The sequence below is a fragment of the Bactrocera dorsalis genome, chromosome 4 (genome assembly GCF_023373825.1).
Source record: "Bactrocera dorsalis isolate Fly_Bdor chromosome 4, ASM2337382v1, whole genome shotgun sequence".
Lineage (NCBI taxonomy): Eukaryota > Metazoa > Arthropoda > Insecta > Diptera > Tephritidae > Bactrocera > Bactrocera dorsalis.
The window spans coordinates 12,787,268-12,807,497 of NC_064306.1; the positions used below are offsets into that span (position 1 = coordinate 12,787,268).

Sequence of the window (20,230 nt, forward strand, 5' to 3'; positions counted from 1 at the left end):
TTGGAATATATAAGTGGTTCTTTTTATTAAAAGATGACGTCTTAATATAGATCTTTAGTAGACTACACTTTTTTTATAAAAATGTTAAAATAATTTAATTATGTGTTAAAACTTGATTATGTTTACCTTGCTCTAACAATAGCACCCTTTATAGAAATATTCACGGCGGCAAATAAAACTCAAAGGCCACTACCGAGATGGCACTTTACGATTTTTCAGATTATTTTTCAACATTTTTTTTTTTTAACAAAGCGCACACTCATAAAAAAGTCAGCATGCAGCAAAAAAAGGGGCGAAGGAAGGAAGCATAGAGAAGCCTGATGGCAAAGCAAAAATTGAAAGTACTGCAGTTGGCGCAAACTCTAATCCATAAAGTTTGCAACAACAACAACAACAAAAGCCCGATAGTGAAAATTTTCACCCACACATACGCGCGCAAAGGCAGGCAGGCACGATAGTGAAGTGCCAGCGCTGAGTGTGGCACTCTCAACTTATTACAGGCGCTTAAAACTTTATGATGCTTTGCTTAAAGAAATTTATTTCAAAAACAATTTTTTCCAACTTCCGTAGCGACGCAGCAAAGGCGGAACTTTTTTTTATAATGAATTATTGAATTATATTGTGTGACCGGACGCCAGCTTAGCATGAAAATAATTAACATTTAAAGACTAGCTGCTTAATTGCGGTAAATAAGGGAGGCTTGTCATTGCCTTACAAACATAACGAACACATTTTTAATTAATATTAAAAAAAAAATGAAATGAGCATAAAAAAGCGTTCTTTGGAGATTACTTTCGTATTCTTTAAACAGTTCTTTAAACAGTTCTATGGACAACTGCGCGTTAGTTATGCCTTTTGAGCCGCTGATGAAGTGTTTAAAACGGCGCCAACACACTCAAACGCTCGCTGCGAAGCACATAGTCTCAGCGCATCAACAATTTTCCAACTTCTCATCACGCTACATTTGCTCGCCGCTTTCAAATTTTCGCTTTCTTTTAACGCTTTTTATTCGCTTAATTCCTTTTTGTAGCTTCTAATTTCGTTCCCATGACCCAAATTCAAGTTCAAAGCTAAATGAGAGCGCAGCTGCGCACGTTTCTAATTTATGGCAGTTCGGCTGTCACGGCAAGCTTTTACTCGCTAAAGCCAGCGCTACTGTTGGTCGTCGTCCCTTCAACGCGAGCTGTTGCCGCTGTGACGCATGCTCGTCTAAAAGTTTGCCCAGTTCGCCGACACGATTTTTTCAAAACTATTATTTTCTACTTCCACTTGGCAGCTCACTTTTTGTTTTTCTGGCAACGCTTTGACAAGTCAATGATAAACGCGCGCGCAGCGTAATTAGAAAAGCAATAGCTAGTTGATAATTTATTACATTTTTACTTTGACGGGTTATTTTCGACGATTTTTCTGCAGTTTGAGTAACTGTAAATATAATAGTGTACTATATATAGCGAGGTTATGTTAGTACAAGGGAAGACTGTGAAATATGGCTCAAAAGAAGGTAGTTATTTGCGCGAGTGAATTTATGGCAGTTTTGACAAAGACGAATTCAAAAGTGCTCAGTTGGAAAGTAGACAAAAAAACAAGGTAATACTTGACGATAGATAGATATATCCATTTACTTGACTTTAGGGATTACATGGGTTACTTCTTGTAAAAAAAAAGCATTTTTTCAAAAAAAAATTTTCTCTTATAAAAAATTAAATATTTCATTAGAATTTTTTATTGTTACAAACATACACTATTAACAAAGATATTCTGTATTTTTTAGAAAAAAAAAAATATTTTGCTCTCGGCCATTTCCGGTGACCCCTCGGAAAAAAGATACGCCCGCATTGGCAGAATAACTCCTTACAGGATCATCTAAAGAGCAAAACATATGTAGTCCAGTCATTATAGTAAGTTCACCTCGGAATTCGATATACCCATTTATATGTCTGTAAATACTTGTATATTGACACCCTAAAGTTGTCTCAAAACCTACATATGGTAGGGTATACCTAGGGTGTCGATATACAAGTATTTACAGACATATAAATGGGTATATCGAATTCCGAGATTCTTACCTAATTTAAGCTTAAATGACTGGACTAGTGTTTTAGTTAGAACTTAGACAAAGGAAAAAACTGAAAATCAGATTTTTGGCAGACTTTTTTACAAAAAAATGTTTTTCTCAAATAGCTGTAATCGAAAAAAATCTTTCGTCCAAGTCTTTAAGAATTATATCTCAAAGATCTCTATTTCATAGAGACCGGTTGAGTAGTTCTTGAGAAATCTTGGCAAAATCTTGACAACCGACAAAACATAGTTTCGAGAAAAACGCGTTTAAAGACAGCGCACTTAGCCTAGCTAGCCTCGAGCGCACAAAATCTCAAGGCTGTATCTGCGAAACTATTAGTCGTGTCAACTTGGACAATATTCTAAAAATTTTGTAGAGTTTAATAATACAATAAAAACATCGATTTTTTGAAACCCGCAAATTCTTGGAACCACTTTAGCACAACACATTATCACCGGTTTTTAGTTGGCTTAAAGCGGATTACCGTCTGTCATAGTATTCAAAGAGGCTTTTCAACAACTAACAAAGTTCCTATTTTGATGATTTACTCTTTGAGGGTAATATAATTCTACTAACTTGTCAGTAGTCAATTATTGATGGTGAGTACGTACTCAGGTGTCATTGTAGTCAACAACTTCACTGCTTCTGGGCTTAAGTCTTGTACGACATTTTTCCTGATTCTTTCTCTTTTAAAAGATGAAGTATTTTAGGAGTTTAGAAGGTTGCAAAGACATGCCTCTTAAATTTGAATAGGGTTGCCATCTTTTATTATAATTATAAAAATTTAATATAAATTTTTTTTTTAAAAGATCGCGACAGGGTTGCCATCTTTTATTACAATTATAAAAATTTAATATTAAAATTTTTTTCAAAGAACGCGATAGGGTTACCATCTTTTATTACAATTATAAAAATTTAATATTAAAATTTTTTTAAAAGATCACGTATTAACAACGTAAAAATTTAGAATAGTCAATATAAAAATATTATAAATGTGGTTGCCACCTATTAAAAAAATAATAACAGACATAAACAGTTGGATTAAACACATGTACTAAATAATGGCAAACCAAGCTCCACAAAATGTTTGTTAAAATATATACACACGTAAAGGGTTGCCATAAAATTAGGTTTCTATAAAATAATTTTTTTCAGGTTGTAAATTGTATCAATATTTTAGCCCGCAAATACATAAAATATTACTACATTGGCAACCAAAACTAAATACACCGTGCAACAAATTAAAAAAAGTTCGAACTCTTTTAATTTCTTTTAATTTCAAATATAACAAATTATGCTTAAATAATTTAATATAAATAATAATTAAAAAATATTAAAAATACATATTTCTCATAATTTTTATAATTTATTAAATAATAGATTTATAATATATTTAATGCTTTTCAAAATTATACTTTATACTTTTAAAAACTAAATCATATACATGACGGCAAATATATTTTCAACCAAATTTTAAATTTTCACTCTCGAGCTTTATCTAAATAATTACAGCTGACATACAAATGCCTGCACTAACTTCCGCCACAAACTCTCACTGCATATTTGCACGCGCTTATCAAATTAAGCCGCTTAAATTATTACTATTATTATTCTATTTTTTTACTAAAAGAGAAGTCTGCAAAGCCACTGACCTATGTACAAATGTAAATGCTCGTGCACTTTCTAGTTTTCACCGAAAATAAAAAGCGCTCGCTAAAAACCACACATGCACCGCAAATTTGCTGCATATAACGGTTAAATTATGACGTGCAGAACACAGTTTAATCCAGACATTGAAATAAAAGGCAGCAAAGTGCATTTGAAAAAGCTGCCACATAAAAAAAAAATAAAATGGCGCAAAAAGTAGAAGAAATGGAGTAATTGCACACAGCTTGAAAACCACATTGCAATAGTCAGTGTTTGCCAGCGCTGCTGGCAGCAAGCTTATTTGAAATTTCATGAAAAAAAAAACATTTAAAAATTTTATGTGCAAAAAGCAGCGCAAAAAAATTTCATATAAGTATGTGAGCAACTAACGGCAATAAGGCGCATCAGCGACGCGGCGCGGCACAAAAACGAAATGCAGCCACAAAAGCTGCCAACAAGCGCTGCTTGCGGCCGCGTAATAGTGGCGTGTAAAAATCTAAAATAAAAGAAGAAGAAGAATAGCGTACAGTAGCACGGCCTGCAATTTATGAAGTTTGACCCCACAGTCTGTGCGCCGCGCATCAACGTCGGCCGACAATGTTTGCCTCGCGTTGGCCTTTTGCTGCCCCGCAGCATGCGCTGCATATTAAACTTAAACTCTGGCTCGTTTGTTACTACTTTGCTGCCACTTTATATTATTTTAGTTTATTTTGACCACGTTTTTTTTTATTATCAGTTTTATACCCTGAACGGGATGTAGTGAGTTTGCTAGCTACTTTCTAATAATCACAGGGAAATGTATACTACTAGAGGACCCGCTTACGTTTTACTGTGGCTGATACATAGATAGTACTACTAATACCATCTATATGATTTCTATTAGTTAGATTATAAGTATTAGTTAAGGAATAATCGCATTTTTGATGAAGCAACAAAAATGAATCAAAAAGCATTTCGTGCGTTAAGAAAGAATTGGTTTTTGGGGTAAAAATACTATTGAATTTGGGCTGTGCTTCAGTGAAATCAATAGAGTCCAATCGATTGTCAGCCTGGTGGACTGCATATTAAGAAACGGTTCTCAAGCGTGGAAAGACAAAAAAATCGGCTGGCAAGGTTATGGCATCAGTCTTTTGGGATGCCCGTAGTATATTATTCATCGAATGATAAATGAGCCAGTTTTAATTCATTGCATTGTGTATTTGATTGCAGTTCTATTCTACCATTCCAATATTTAGCAATTTTCTATTTTTCAGGAAGGATCAGTTTGAAATTGTACGCATATACATATGTATTCATCGTTCCCGTTTAAATATTGCATTGCTCTGTGCAATGCTTCGAAAAGATTTCTGTATATCTCAAATTTTTTATCAACACTTCAGTTATGCCGCTATTTTTTTATGCCAGACCTTTTGCAATTTTAAATTGCCTGTCAAGATACCCCCTCCAATAGTTAGCAGGTATGAAAAAAATGTTATAGCTACCCATAGATGTATTGAATCACCCAATTTATTACTTAAGAACGAACAATTCTGTCCACAATATAAAAACTTGATCCACAGATGTCGCCTTTTACTTTGGCATCGTTTTGCTTAATGCACGTTTACGCCAATTTAAGGTTTGAATATTGTATACTGCGATGGTAGCGCCATCTATCGGTCAAACATTCCAAAATTAACAATTGATTAAAAATGAAAAAATAATTTAAAAAACATTTTCCAGTGGACCAAATTGTAAATCTAAACCATTCTCGAATCTCCTTGAACATACACACAAAATTTCATCAAAATCGGTCCATCCGTTTAGGAGCAGTTCAAATGCAAACACACGGTCAGAAGATTTTTATATATAAAGATAAAAAAGTATAGAAATGAGTCGTTTCTGTCCTCCTCTCCCTAATAAATTGCGCATTTGTCGAAACCACTGACATCGGACCACTATAGCATAGAGCTGTCCTACAAGCTGAATTATCGTAATCATGTCCTTGTTTGGAAAACTTTTCTATTTTACAAAATTATTTAACGAAATTTGGTATGGATCATTATCCAAGTGAACGCCATAATCTTCGAAGAAATTGCTCAGATAAGACCACTTTAGCATATAGCTACCATACAAACTGGCCGATCATAATCAAGTTCTTGTATAGATTTTTTTTTATATGTGCATGGTATTATATCTTCGTTGCAACCGAAGTTAACATTATTTCTTTTTACATATTTTTTTTTACTATTTTCTGCCAAACTTTTTTTTGCATTGTGGTGAAATTTATTAAAGCTGAAATTAATGCGACTACTTCTTTGTACCGCCACACGCATACACACGCACGCTTGCAACTTTGTTGTGCCTGAATTGTTTTTGTTTTTTTTTTTGTTTTTTGCGGCACGTAAAAGCTTACTTATGGCGTGATTTAATAGTGTTGGCAAGCAGTGCGCGCGCGCTTTCGCTGCGCCGCAACTTTTGCCGCTCATTTGTGCGCGCATGCAACCCTGCAAGTTCACGTTTTAAAACTTTTACATGTTACTTGCTTTATTTTCTACTGCCTTACTTTGTGTTTATCGAAAAGCGCAAAACAAAAACATTTATTTACCGTACAAAGTTGCATTATGCCTGCATTGTGTTTATGTTCATTTTTTTCTGCACAATTTTATTTGCAACGAAAATTTCATTTAATTAAGCCAAGTAAGTTTATTTACATTGTTTTTGCTTTTATGGTGCGCCGCTGCATGCACTTTCGCACACTCTCCCGGCGCAGTGTTGCATTTTGACAGTCTGTTAACGGTTTTGTCTGCGCCCAACTTACAGCATACATAGTTGTCGCGGCGACAGCATGCTGTCAACGCATTTGTCGCCATTACCAATGTCATTGTGCCAGCATTATTGTTTTTATGTAGATATGCTGCTGTCTTCGCTTACTTTCAGTTCCGTCTGCCATTCGAATTTGGCATTTTCTGTGCATTCCATTTTGCACTGCGCCTTTGCGGCAATGAAAAGCTCGCCACTAGTGTTTTTATAGCGCACACAACAATGCGATTGGCGACATAATGTGGTAATAAGCTTGCCACAGCGACAGCGGTTTGGCTGTTGGAAAAACGAAAAGTGGAAATAAAAGTAGCAAGCATTACATTAAGGTCAAAGGCAAAAGTAACGAGACACTAGACGATTTTTTTGTGTGCTACCGCTCAGCTATAAAACGTATTGTATTGTCGCAAAATGTTGCACACACGCACAATTTGTGTTATAGTTTTATGAGCGCCACCCACTTTATCGCCAATATACTGGCAACGTGCCTTCTTAGACAGCGTATACTATGCTACCCACAGCCTAGCAACGCTTATCAATCCAAAGACAACTCTTCGCCGTTCTTTCTACTCGCAGCACTGCGCTTTTGCTTAGGTTTTTATTAGCAAGTTCTTGTTCTATACTTTCCGTGTTTATTTCCGCCACTAGCTGCTTATTTTGCCACAATGCTTGCCAACAAAATTGTATTTTATTGTTTACTCACAACTCTCAGCGGTGTAATAGTGTTGCCCAATTTGCGTGCGTCTAAATGTCAAATTAGACAAGCTGTCTGGAGAGTTGCAATTTGCTTTGTATCGTAAATTTCACTTGATTAAATTTTGATATGTAGATTGAGGATTTATTGCACCACGCCGCATGTGTCTTGTGGAATTGACCTCTTACTATTACTGGGTCTATAAATTATTGAACAGAAGGGATTAGGTATATGTGTCTATTTTGATTAAGACAAAGTTATGTAACATGTCCAGACAGATTTCAAAGTGAATAGCTTGAAATATTGACTATGATACAGCTCCTAAAAATGTAGCGCAGATTTCTTACTTCAGAAAAAGACACAAGATTGATCAAGAATGTTCTTATTGTAACCGAAAAAGACACCGGAGTGTATAGATCACATATATGCTTTTACACCACAGTCAACGAATTCGAAGCAAGTATCTAAATCTAACATAGCTCTTCTTATACTATGCTCCATCCAAAAATTGTAAGTGATTAGATTACATTTAATCTCTTCACTAATCTAGCCCGTTCTCACTGCCGTTGGACAGATGATAAAACAGATGTGTCATTCGTCTCTAACTAACATATAGTGTGATAATATATATATATATGGGAGGAAAAGGTGTTAAGGAACAGGTGCAACGGGTAAGCTTGTTGAGGATTAAGGTTATTCTCGATATCTTACGACATATTCTTGCGAAGTATTAGGTAATGCTTACGGTCTTAGATCAATGGTTCGGTGGTCGGCACTTCCATCGTCTTAATTTTCATATTCACCGCTTCATCAAAGTGTGAAATAGTACCAGAGCGGCATTCTTCTGTAGTAATCCACACGCAGAAAGTAGTTTCAAACTAAATAACCACAATTTAGTCTCGCAGACCTCTCTGCCTTGTATTTTAAGTCCATACGCCTACTGGTGGAAAGCCTAGTGGCAGTTAAAGCTCCAATACTTTAAATTAAAAAGCAGGCAACAAATAGACAGTAGGTTATATCATCTAGGTACCTAGTCATATAACAATAGAAGGAAACCAAAAGATAGACGAGTTGGCCGTCAACAGCTGGGACGGGTGAGAGTAGTGCTGATGGTGGAATATATAAAAAGCTTCTAGTAATATTGTAGGGATCTACTCCACCTTCAGAAAATTGGAAAAGGAGATTCGTTGGAATGCAAAGCATGGCGAAAGATGATGTGAAACTGGATGAGGCGGGATATACCCCACCGTTTCAAATGCTCCAACCTAAGAGACATTGGGCAGCTGGGATAGAAAGAGAGTATGATTTACCTAATCCTTTCAATTGCTGGATGTGGCTTAATGTGCTTACCAGCAAGGAGCGTAATAAGCATAATGATGGTCTCAGATCGGCCGGCTGCAAGGTGGCGGTCCTGCACCTCGCTTTTCAACCAACCTACCAACAAACATTACAACTAGTACAGAATTTGACACCTAATCTTATATTTTAATATTCCTGACCAGTATTTTAAATATCAAAAATAAAAACTAGCCCAAATCATAGTTATTTTATTCCGACTATTAGAGACTTTGACATTTTCCCTTACTACTTGTGAAAACTCTAAATTTGCATCTCCTTCTTAGGAAGTTTCAATTCCAAAGAAAGCAAACAGCTAAGCCATTTGTCAAACGTCAGCTGTTGTTTATGACATTTGCAGTGAATTTATAAATATCTAACGATAATTTAGCAAAACTGTCAAAGTTTATGTGCGAAACTTTCGTCGTAAAGTTAAACTGTTTATTGCTGAATAAATTGTTTAGCAAAGGATAATAAGTGCCAACGCGTCATCGAGACGCGCGCCGCATATTATTTATTTTTACAACAACTTTGAAAAACATAAGAAAGGCTAAATACCAGTAGCGATGCTTGAGCAGAGTTAAGTTATACGTTATTAAATGACCAGCACAAATTTCAGCGCTCTGTTTTATATCTTTCGCATGTCCCGAAAATACAGTTATCAATTAGCCAACGAATATTAATTATGCAATTCGCCCTTACAGCATGATACGATGATATGCCTAGCAGCAAGCACAGTTCACTGGCATATTGTTGCCATTTTGACAGCAACAACTGACAGCTGCAACGAGTACGCGCAAGGCTATAGCGCTGCCGTACGTCAAACAAACGTCAGCGGGCGTCAAATTGCAACACTGTAAATTTAATAAGTAACTGTATGTGTGGGTGTGAGTTCAAGCGCTAATAATGCAGTGTGTGAAAAGTAAACAAATTATTAAAGGCGTTGAAAAATTAATCAAAACAATTATGAATGGAAAATGAAAAAATAAAACAATGAATAAGAATGGAGTATCAAACAGATGGTGGAACAAAAAAACAGAAATGTGTTGAATATATGGATGTGTAAGCATTTATGCAGATACTACCGTTGCGCATGAATTCGAGCCGTTTGCGCCCGTCAACTTGGCAGTCAAGCCGCAAGCAGCTGTCAAATATGTCATTTACGCATCGGCGTTCGACTGTTGTTGCCACAATGGACACATGTTAAGCGCAGCACGCAAGTTCTGCTTTTAGCATTATTTGTAAATATGTGAAGTTACAGTAAAAGCAGCGATACATTAGCATGTTTCAGATATACATATGTATAATGTATTTGATATTTTCTACAATGAGCTCAAGATTTAATAAAAATATTTAGATAAAAAATATACAAATCGATTAATATTATATCTATCGATAAATATTTTTCGTTTAAAGTAAACATTTAAAAAAACTATGCGATAAAGATTTCATAGAAAATTATTTTTGATAAAAAAAAATATTGAAAAATCTATTGATATTATGTAATAATATATTGTTTAAACTAATATTTGATATCTTTGAATGTGAGAGTGAGAGGTTTTATAAAAATATTTTTGATAAAAAAATATTGAAAAATCGATTAATATTATATTTATCGATAAAAATTTCTCGTCTAAACTAATATTTCTAATGTGATTAGCTCACATAAGATTTCATAAAAAATAGTTTATATGCAAAATATATACATCGATTAATATTATATATACCGATAAATATTTAGATAATATTTTTGATAAAAAAAAAATATTTAAAATCGATTAATATTATGTAATAATATAACGTCTAAACTAATATTTGATATCTTTTATTGTGAGGGTGAGAGGTTTTATAAAAATATTTTCGACAAAAAAATATGTAAATCGATTAATTTTATATTTATCGATAAACATTTATCGTTTAAACGTTCTTATGTGAGCTAACTATGTCATAAGAAATATCTTAGATAAAAAATATACATATACACAATCGATTAATAGTGTATTTATCGATAAATATTTATCGTTTAAAGTAAAAATATAAATTTTCTAATGTGAGCTAGAGATTTCACACAAAAAGTTTTTGATTAAAAAAATGTTGAAAAATCGATTAATATTATATTTATCGATAAAAATTTCTGGTTTAAAGGAGTATATGAAATTTTCTATTGTGACTTAAAGATTTCGTGAAAAAGTTATTTTCAATAAATAAATTTGTTAGTTTTAAACAGTATTTCTTCTTTTGTAGAATTAATTAATTTGTATGATTATGCAATAAAGATTAAGTAAAAATTTATTATTAGCGGCACTTAAAAAGCGTACAAAATTATGGTGGTGAAATATGAACGTAAGGACTCTGAGCCCATTTTTTACATCGATTTGTATCTAATGCGAAATATTTCTTAATTTTTCCGATTTATGCTGAGGAAAAACGGTTTAGCATAGGGTTGTCAACTAAAATTCTAGAAATATTTTTACAGATTATGTATAGAAAGAAATATTTTGTAACACATTTTAGAAACGATTTGAGAAAAAGTTTCATATATACCATACTTACAAGCATGTACTTCTATAACCTGATTTAGTAAAACATTTTAATTTCTTATTTTGAGGTTATGTCTGACTGTAGCTTTCCTGCAACACACTGTAAATAGAAATGCAATGTATAAGATTGTTCAAAAATTCATTTTATTACTTCTCCTTTGTTCACTATTAAGTGATTTTCCCATAACACCCACAAACCGACAGCTGGGTGGGTTCCACTGCAGCCATTCAAGTTCACTGAAACATTCCAGCGGTCGTAAAAATGTTCCGGAATGTTAAAAGCGGAAAATAGGCGTAAAAATATTCGTTGGTCCATATATATTTGAACCACATGTGCTTGCATTTTCACAAGTCAAATGAAACCTCAAAAATTTTTGTGTAAAACACAAAAACATGCATTCAATAATATTTCAAAAATGGTGCAAACATAGTTTTGGAACAAACTTCGCACGCCTCAACGCAATTTTGACAGCTGCTGGCATTTAAGCTGACTCTACACGGCACATATGCCTTTAGAAGTTCTTATTGCATTCGAGCAGCACTGACAGTTTCAAATAACAGCAGCGTTGGCGCTTTTGGCGCTTCTGTGCGCAGCCTAATTTTAATTGTGATTAAGCAATCGATTTGCTGGCGCTGTCTGCTGCAAGGAATTCATACACAAATATACACCAATATACATACATACAATATGTTACATACATGTATGACATATATATTAATTATTTTTTGTCTGCTGCATGCGAAGCTTTGGAAACGCGGCACACATGTTCAGTCAATAGGGGGTCGCTTAGGGGGGCACTTGCTGCTGTCGGTTGGTGGTGTGGTAAAACAATAAAATAAATAAAAAATATTTTATAACGCGATGTTTGAATTGATGGGTCGAGTAAGTGGTTTTCATGTGAGTGATAATCGTTATGCCATGAAATGGCGCAATAAATAATAACGAATGTGGCGAAAAGTTATTGACTGCAACCTGATGGGTGTGCATATTTCATTGCATATGGAGAAAAAATAATAATAAAAGGTTTAAAGAATTAAATTAAAAATATTTCGAGGAGAAATGTCATTTTATATATATTAATATTTACAATTTTATTAAATTTCGTATGATATCACCCTTTGAAACAAACAAACTCTTTACTAATTACCTACTCATCTTCCATTCCAGATCTCACATTAGCTGAAATCGAACCAAAATTGGAGATTTTCCCCATGCAAGGCGTGCAACGCAAACCAGTTGGTAAATCACTGATTTTAACCTGCAAACCCATAGTGCCCGATCCGAATTTGGTATCTGATCTGCAATGGAAGGACAATTTGAACAATACTATACTGCCGAAACCGTAAGTACAAAACAAATTGAATAATAATTTTTCGTATTTTATAAAATCATATTTATATATTGTAAAAAAATATTTGCAACGAATTATTTTAAAAATGTATACTAGTGTAGGATATAAAATCCATTACAAAAAGCCCTTTAAATATTTCACGTATGTAACTTTCCTTTAAATAAATTTTGTAAAATGCGGACCTGTAAATATTGTAAAATAAAAACTAAAAAGTAATTAACTAGTGATCTAATAACTGTTCTAGATATATACATATAAGTATTATAAATCTTTTTCTAAAAACAAAACTATTAAATATAAAAAAATTAAATTGTTTCAAGGCATACTTTAGGTGCAAATATTCAGCTTGTAACTTGTATGTATTTGAGGTTTTACTGAGATAAAGTTTTGTTCTTAAGATGACAGTAAAAAAACGCCTCACTATTAACCAAAAAATAAGTATTAAACCAGAAAAAATGGAGTATTTTAAATTATCCATAAAATCTACCAGAACATTAATTTTTTTACCTAACTGATAACTTATTTGCCACCCTAGTATCCTTCAAACAATTATTTCGTGCTAAGTTAGGGATTTTACAAGTAAGAATATTATTCTAAAAGTATATTCAAGTTTTTCACCAAGCCGAGAACTTCTTTGCTACCCTTGTATACTAAAAAAAAATATTATGTCCTAAATTTTTAACTATTTTATGAATAAGAACATTATTCTAGAAGAATATTCAACTTTTCCAGCAAGCCAATAACTTATTTGCCACCCTAGTATTTTACAAAAAACATACATATACTTCGCGAATATTTAGCGTTAATACAAGTAATAGTTTGTTAAATAAAAACATTATTCTACGCAAATATTCAACTTTTCCGTAAAGCTGATAACTTATTTGCTACCCTAGTATTTAAAAAAAAAAACAAATATTTAGCGTTAATACAAGTAATAGTTTGTTAAATAAAAACATTATTCTACGCAAATATTCAACTTTTTCACCAAGCCGAGAACTTTTTTGTTACCCTTGTATACTACAAAAAATATTATTTGACCAATTTTTAATTATTTTATAAATAAGAACATTATTCTAGGAGAATAGTCAACTTTTCCACCAAGCTGATAACTTATTTGTTACCCTAGTATTCTGAAAAAAAATCCATGATTTTGCCTTTTTTCACAATTATGCAATTAATAACATTAAAAACATTAAATAAATAAGTTTTTTTAAATAAAATATTTTCCGCATTAATAAAAAAATATCTTTAGGCTACTTATAATAGCATATACTATTAAAACTTTTTCCAAATCTTCCAACAACTACTTGTTTATTTTCTTACCGCTTTTTCTTAACCATAATTTATTTTAATTACTGCAATACAAAGTACCCGCTTTTTATAAAAAAAAAAATTATTTAAGCTTAAATATTATTTATAAAATTTTTGATAGGCATACAAAATAAGCACACATTTTATTTATATAAAAAATATATATCTATATTTCTGTATATTTAATTTGCGCTATTAATTTATTTATTCTCTTATTACAATCTTTTTATAAATTTAGGAACAAATACTATTATCCACTGTATGATTCCAAAGGACGTAGATTACCCGCTGTGTAAGTGTACAACACTCACTATCTCTTTCGCTCCGCAAATTGTGCGCCTTACGCTAACGTTTGTGTGCCTAAAACGTATGAGTCATGTTTAGTTCTTTTTGTTATTGTTACAGTATCACCTTTTGAAGCAAGCAACTTAGTTTCATACCTTAACTCTCACTCGACGATAAGCAAACTCAACTTTTTGCGAAATAAAATAAAATAGTTTTCCATATTTAGCGGCACCCGTCACCTGAGGCATGCCCCTAATTCCATTTTCTTAGCGCGCACACAAACCACTAATGCGACTCTGTTGGCTTGCACGCCATTAACATGACATGTTGCGAAAAATTTATCCAATTTAGCTAATTATCGTTGTAGACAGTTTACGACTTCATTAATGTTGTAGACTAGCGACAAAAGCAAGTATAACAAGCATATATGCGTTAAAATGCGTAGTCTAGCGTCAGTGTAACTAAAAAAAAATATAACTGTAGTGCCTAGCGTAATGTAAAAGCAACGCTGTGTTGCATTTTTAGTAATGGTTACCACGTTAGATTTGCACGTGACATTCTCTTTATGTTTATTTTGAGTTACAAACTAAAATTTACCGTTTTTTTATTGTTGATTTTTGTTTTATATGTTTTTATGCATTTTTATGACAAACATATATATATTAAACATAATTTTTCATGTTGTTTGAACTACTGTTACCTTACCAACTTTTTACAAAACTAAATTTTTTATTTCACATTATTTCGAAATATATTTCAGTCTATTAAAAAACGATCTATCACAAAAAACATAAAATTTATGTGCTTTCATTTCAAGTAGGTAGCTCCTTTAATTAACAGTATTTAAAAAATTAATTACCAAAAAAATTTTCTGGTCGCTTTAGCGCCTAAATTTTATTATTATTTACATTTTCCATTCAACTAAGCATTCCCATAATAATTTTAGCATACTTAACTTCTTCAAACTCAACTCTACTCAACATTAATACCTTTACACATTTCACTATCATATTAAGTACATTCCAAGTAAAATAATAATTAATTATAATCCCGTAAGTGCGTATTTAGCCATACAAGTACTACTCGCTCCTGCTCACCGCAATCACTCGCCATTTGTGCCTCGTCTTTCATTCATGCTCGCCAAATTCATTTCCAATTCACTTACAACAGTTATGCGATAATCTCCTTGGCGAATACATTCACAGTGGAATTAGTTTACTAACACTACATATGCGAATGTCAAACATTTCTAAGCATCATAAGTAATTTGACTTATATGCATATAAGCATTTATTTATTAAGTGAAAATTTTATAATGAAATGTTTGCCAAAATTTGCATTAAATTAACTAAAATTTCATTTCTTAATTTTTATGTTTACATTTGCTTCGTTGTGCATTGCATTTTAGTTTATATTCTAACTCAATCTCTATGTTTATGAAAATATATAGCTATAAGGCTAACAAAATTTAAAAAAAAAAACTAAGTATTTGCTTTTTACAAAAAAAACCAAAATTCCTTGAATTTAGTCAGCCAAAAATATGAATTTCAAAAATATTACTTAACTTATGCTTTTCTTAGCGTTAAGTCACATTTTACATTATTTATAAAAAAAAAAAATATGAAATATTTACCATTTATGACATATTCTAACATAATTTTTATGCAAATAGAATAATGAGTAAAGAATATCAAAAGAAAGAATACAATTTGTGCATTTACAACTGTAAAGAAATATTATACCTAAAGTGTCTAAAAAACTTCTAAAGTAAAGCATCATTAATGAACTAAAAATCATTAATGTAAACGTATCGCTCAGTAAGTATGACACACGCCCGCAGTATGAAACTGAAAGATTGAGGAGACTGCAGGACATGTCTAGAGCAAGGCACCAGGGAAACAATGGAGCATATCTTGTGCACTGGTCCTGCATTGACAAGACTACGCTGTAAGCAGCTGAGGTCCCCACAGTAAGATACACTGGATAGGTATCGATAGTAAGGTCACAGTATCTGTTGAAATTAGCGTCTAGTACAGGCATTATAAAGGTTGACCACTTGAACTTGGTAACTGAACTCCATCTGGTATCGCAAAGTACCAAACTAGTCTATGCATGGCTCATTGGCCTACCAGACTAGCTTCACGTAACCTAACTTAATTATGAAACAAAAACAAAGCTAAACAAACTGATTCTCATCATTTCAGTATCATTATTCCTTACCAAATGTGAAAATATTACTAGACCTGTCGCTCTTTTTTCTGATCAGAGAAGATTTCGAATACAGAAAATGTAAATAAACCATAATCAAATATGAAATCAGGTTAAATCAACCTAACTAAACCAAACTAAATACTCGCTGAAAGCGGAAGTCATAAACAGAGGACAAACATTATTTTGAGCCTACTAATTGTTATGGTCGCTCTTACTTTCATGCCATCTTCCAGTAAGTCAGTTTAAAGTTAATAAATACGATGGCTGCTTTATATATTTCTGGTCTAATAATGAAAATAGGAATATTTATCAACGAAAATGGTTTTATTGTTTTTCAAAATATTCTCCATCAAGATTTATACACTTTTGCATGCGCTCAAACCAATTTTCGAAGCACTTTTTCCACTCCGATTGAGACACCTCCAAAACATGGTTTTTGAATGCTTCAACAGCATCTTCTGGCGACGAAAATCGTTGACCACGCATTATTTTCTTGATGTGTGGGAATAAAAAGAAGTCATTGGGTGCCAAGTCAGGGCTGTACGGCGGATGACCCATCAATTCGACGTGTTGGCCGGTCAAAAAGGCGCTGGTTTGAGCCGATGTGTGAGAGCTTGCATTGTCATGGTGCACAATGATTCGTCTTCTCTTGTTCGTTTTTCGAATTGCTCCGAAGACTTCAGGCAAACAAATGGTGGTGTACCACTCAGAATTGACCATCTTATGTTGCTCAAGCGGAACAGTCGCCACATGACCAGTTTTGCCGAAGAAACAGGCGACCATTTGCTTCGAACTGCTTCTTCCACGAACAACTTTCGTTGGATTTGGCTCGTCTTGGAAGACCCACACGGTCGATTGCTGTTTTGTTTCGAGCTCATATGCATAGATCCATGATTCGTCACCTGTGACGATCTTATAAACGTCTTTTGAAGCACCGCGATTGTATTTTTTCAGCATTTCTTTACACCACTCCACACGAGCCTTTTTTTGAGCGATTGTCAAATTGTGCGGGATCCAACGAGAACAAACCTTTTTTACAGCCAGGTGTTCATGCAATATCGAATGTATGCTGGTGGGAGAAATGCATAGGCATGCCTCTATCTGAAGGTATGTTATATGACGGTCTTGCATTATCAGTTCACGTACGGCATCGATGTTTTCTGGCACAACGGCTGTTTTTGGACGACCTTCACGGAATTCGTCTTTGAGCGAGCGTCGGCCACGATTGAATTCGTTGTACCAGTTTTTCACAGTGCTATAGGATGGTGCTTCATAGCCATACAAAGATTTTAGTTCATCGATGCACTCTTGTCGTGATAATCCATGTCGAAAGTTGTGAAAAATGATCGCACGAAAATGTTCACGAGTTAATTCCATTTTTTGGCCGAGATGAATTTTTTAATTCCCTGTAAATAAAACAATTCACGATTAAATGACAAAACGTTCTGAGTGATGTTATGCTAAAAAATGTCAAACTTTCCAATGGAAATGTCAGATTGCACCTGGCAACACTTAGTGTTGCCTAGTCCAGAAATAAATATAGCAGTCTATGTAATATAAGTATACTACGAGTATAACGATTGGTTACTTTAAAGCTCTATGATTTTTGGTTAGTCACTGTTTTGGTCTGTGAACATATTTACACGACTTATGTATCAGTCTCGTTTTGTAGAACTTCTTCAACCTTCTCACTAAAGTCCGATTTATAAATTGTTATTTTCAACACATTTCCTAAAGGCAACTTTGTGGTACAAAATATTTTCCAAGTGGCATGGAATACAGGTAGTACAGACCTTTAGGTGATAAAAATCGCTGCACCGTTTCGGTTACATTAAAGCATTGTTGCGAGCATTTGTTATAAGAGCTAATTATAACTCGCTCAAGTTTAGTTAGTATTCACAGTTAGCAGCAAGAGTTCAAGCAAAAGGAGTGTGTTTGAAACAAAGTTTAGGTTATGTAAGCGCTTTCTGCTGTAGTTAAAAGCGTTGACTGTCATCCGGAGGATTGTATGTTCTTAACGACGAAACCAGTTCTAGCTTGCGTAACTCTCTCCACTCTCTCTCTCTCTCTGTAACTAAGCAATTTTAAGAGTATTTTTGAACAATTTTGATTTATGCTTTATGCATACATATGTATATTATATATAATATTTATTTTTGCTACACTTTCATTTTCGGAAAACGATTTATGCCATAAAATTTAGACACTTTAAAAAAATGCCTTAAGCGACTATTATGTTCAATAAAGTGCTCATAATATTCAATATAATTAGTTTTAATTCAATTTTGTTTAATTTAGTGCGTTAAATTAGCTGAATATATTGCTATATATGCAACCGTTATGATAAATAACTGTTTGCTTTCATGCAATGAGCAAATCGTTCAAAGCCATAAATGTGCTATTCAATGCACCCTTTAAAAGCTTACAACAAATAACAACTCGCTGGCTGTTTGCCAAAATTCGATTATTATATAATGGCATAATTTCGCACTTAGTGCAATTATGTAACTACAAAGCAGGAATAAACGTATTTGTAGAAAAATTGCAATTAAAATATGCAAATTGCCTAAATTTAGTAAATTGTTTGTAGCTCAGCATGCTTAGCAGCTTACTTCATGCGCTTTGCCCTTTCAAGCGTGTATTTTTCGGGAAATTGAAATTGCCGAAATACTGGCAATTTAAATTACAGCTAATTTGAATACAAATAGTATTTGTTAAATTGTATTATTTAGATACTGAATTATTAAAAAGACACACAGAAACTGTATTTGTAATGAAATTAAATATTTACACTTTAATTTAATATAAGCAGTAAATAAGTGTATAGAAAAACAAACATTCAGTGTCAATTATTTTAAATTTCAAATTTCGCTCACAAATTTTGACAAAAGTTTTAAATAGCAAGCAATCTTTCTACAAAATAAGTTCACCGCGCAATTTTTCTTAAATTCATGCCGGCCAAATTGCATAGTGTAAACATTTTAATTTATATTTTGTTTAATTTTATAAAAAAGAGTTACCAGACCGGGTCTAAAATTATTTTAACTGTATAATAAATATCTTCAGTTGATTACTAATATTCCAATATATTATGAGAAATAGATTATCAATTAATTTGAATAAAAAACATGTGGCAACGCTCCAAAAAATTTTATTTTAAACTTTCATCAGTTTATTTGACAACAAGAAACAGCTGGCAACGTTAAAAAAAAACTATTTTTTACGAAGTTTTTTTCTAACCCATACAGTTTCAAAGCTTTGTTGTCACATTTTATTATTTTTAATAATTCTATTGAACAAAAACATGTGGCAACCCTTGTCAAATTTATGACAAACCAAAAATTCATTTTTTTTCATTAAGCTTTCTTACAGTCCATCAATAATATTAATTTTAATAATTCTATTGAACAAAAATGTGTGGCAACCCTTATCAAATTTATGACAAACCAAAAATTCATTTTTTTTACTTTAAGCTTTCTTAAAGTCCTTCAGCTGTATTTACATATTGCAGTCTTATATTAATTTAATCAGTTTATTTGACAGAGAAAAACAGGTGGCAACACTAATAAAATTATTTTCTAACCCCTATAGTTTCAAAGATTTGTCGTAAGTCAATTTTATGAATTCAGTTGAATAAAAAATGTGTGGCAACCCTTCCAAAATTGATGTCAAACCAAAAAGTAAGTGGTAACCCTTCCAAAAAATATGCTCAGACGTCATCAGCTTGATACACTTTTTAAAATGCTAATCTTATGAAAAATAATTTTTCCCCATTTCTTATCTTCATTGTAGAAATTTTGTTTTTTAATTAAGGTTTTAAACTGTTGGCAACACTACTCACAAAATAATTTCAAATATAGAGTACTTAAAATTTATTGGGTGTAACGATTTTTATGCCTTGCCGAATGTCGTTTATTTCAACCTATTTAATCTGCTAATAACAGCTGGCAACTCTTCTACAAAAAAAATTACCTTAAATTCAATTTACGCTCAAAATCAA

At 32.8% G+C, this 20,230-nt stretch overlaps 1 protein-coding gene across 8 annotated transcripts in view; it reads left to right on the top strand.

Annotated features, from left to right (window-relative positions):
• The window catches only part of LOC105234203 (fasciclin-2), a 265,932-nt gene that overhangs the window by 195,402 nt on the left and 50,300 nt on the right, over nt 1-20,230 (top strand). For 4 of the 8 annotated variants that reach the window (XM_049455950.1, XM_049455952.1, XM_049455953.1 and 1 more), the window contains exons 3-4: nt 12,240-12,414; nt 13,973-14,026. In XM_049455950.1, coding sequence (XP_049311907.1) covers nt 12,240-12,414; nt 13,973-14,026 — 229 coding nt within the window. The remainder of the gene's footprint in view (nt 1-12,239; nt 12,415-13,972; nt 14,027-20,230) is intronic. The other 4 variants (XM_049455951.1, XM_049455954.1, XM_049455957.1 and 1 more) reach the window with 1 other exon arrangement.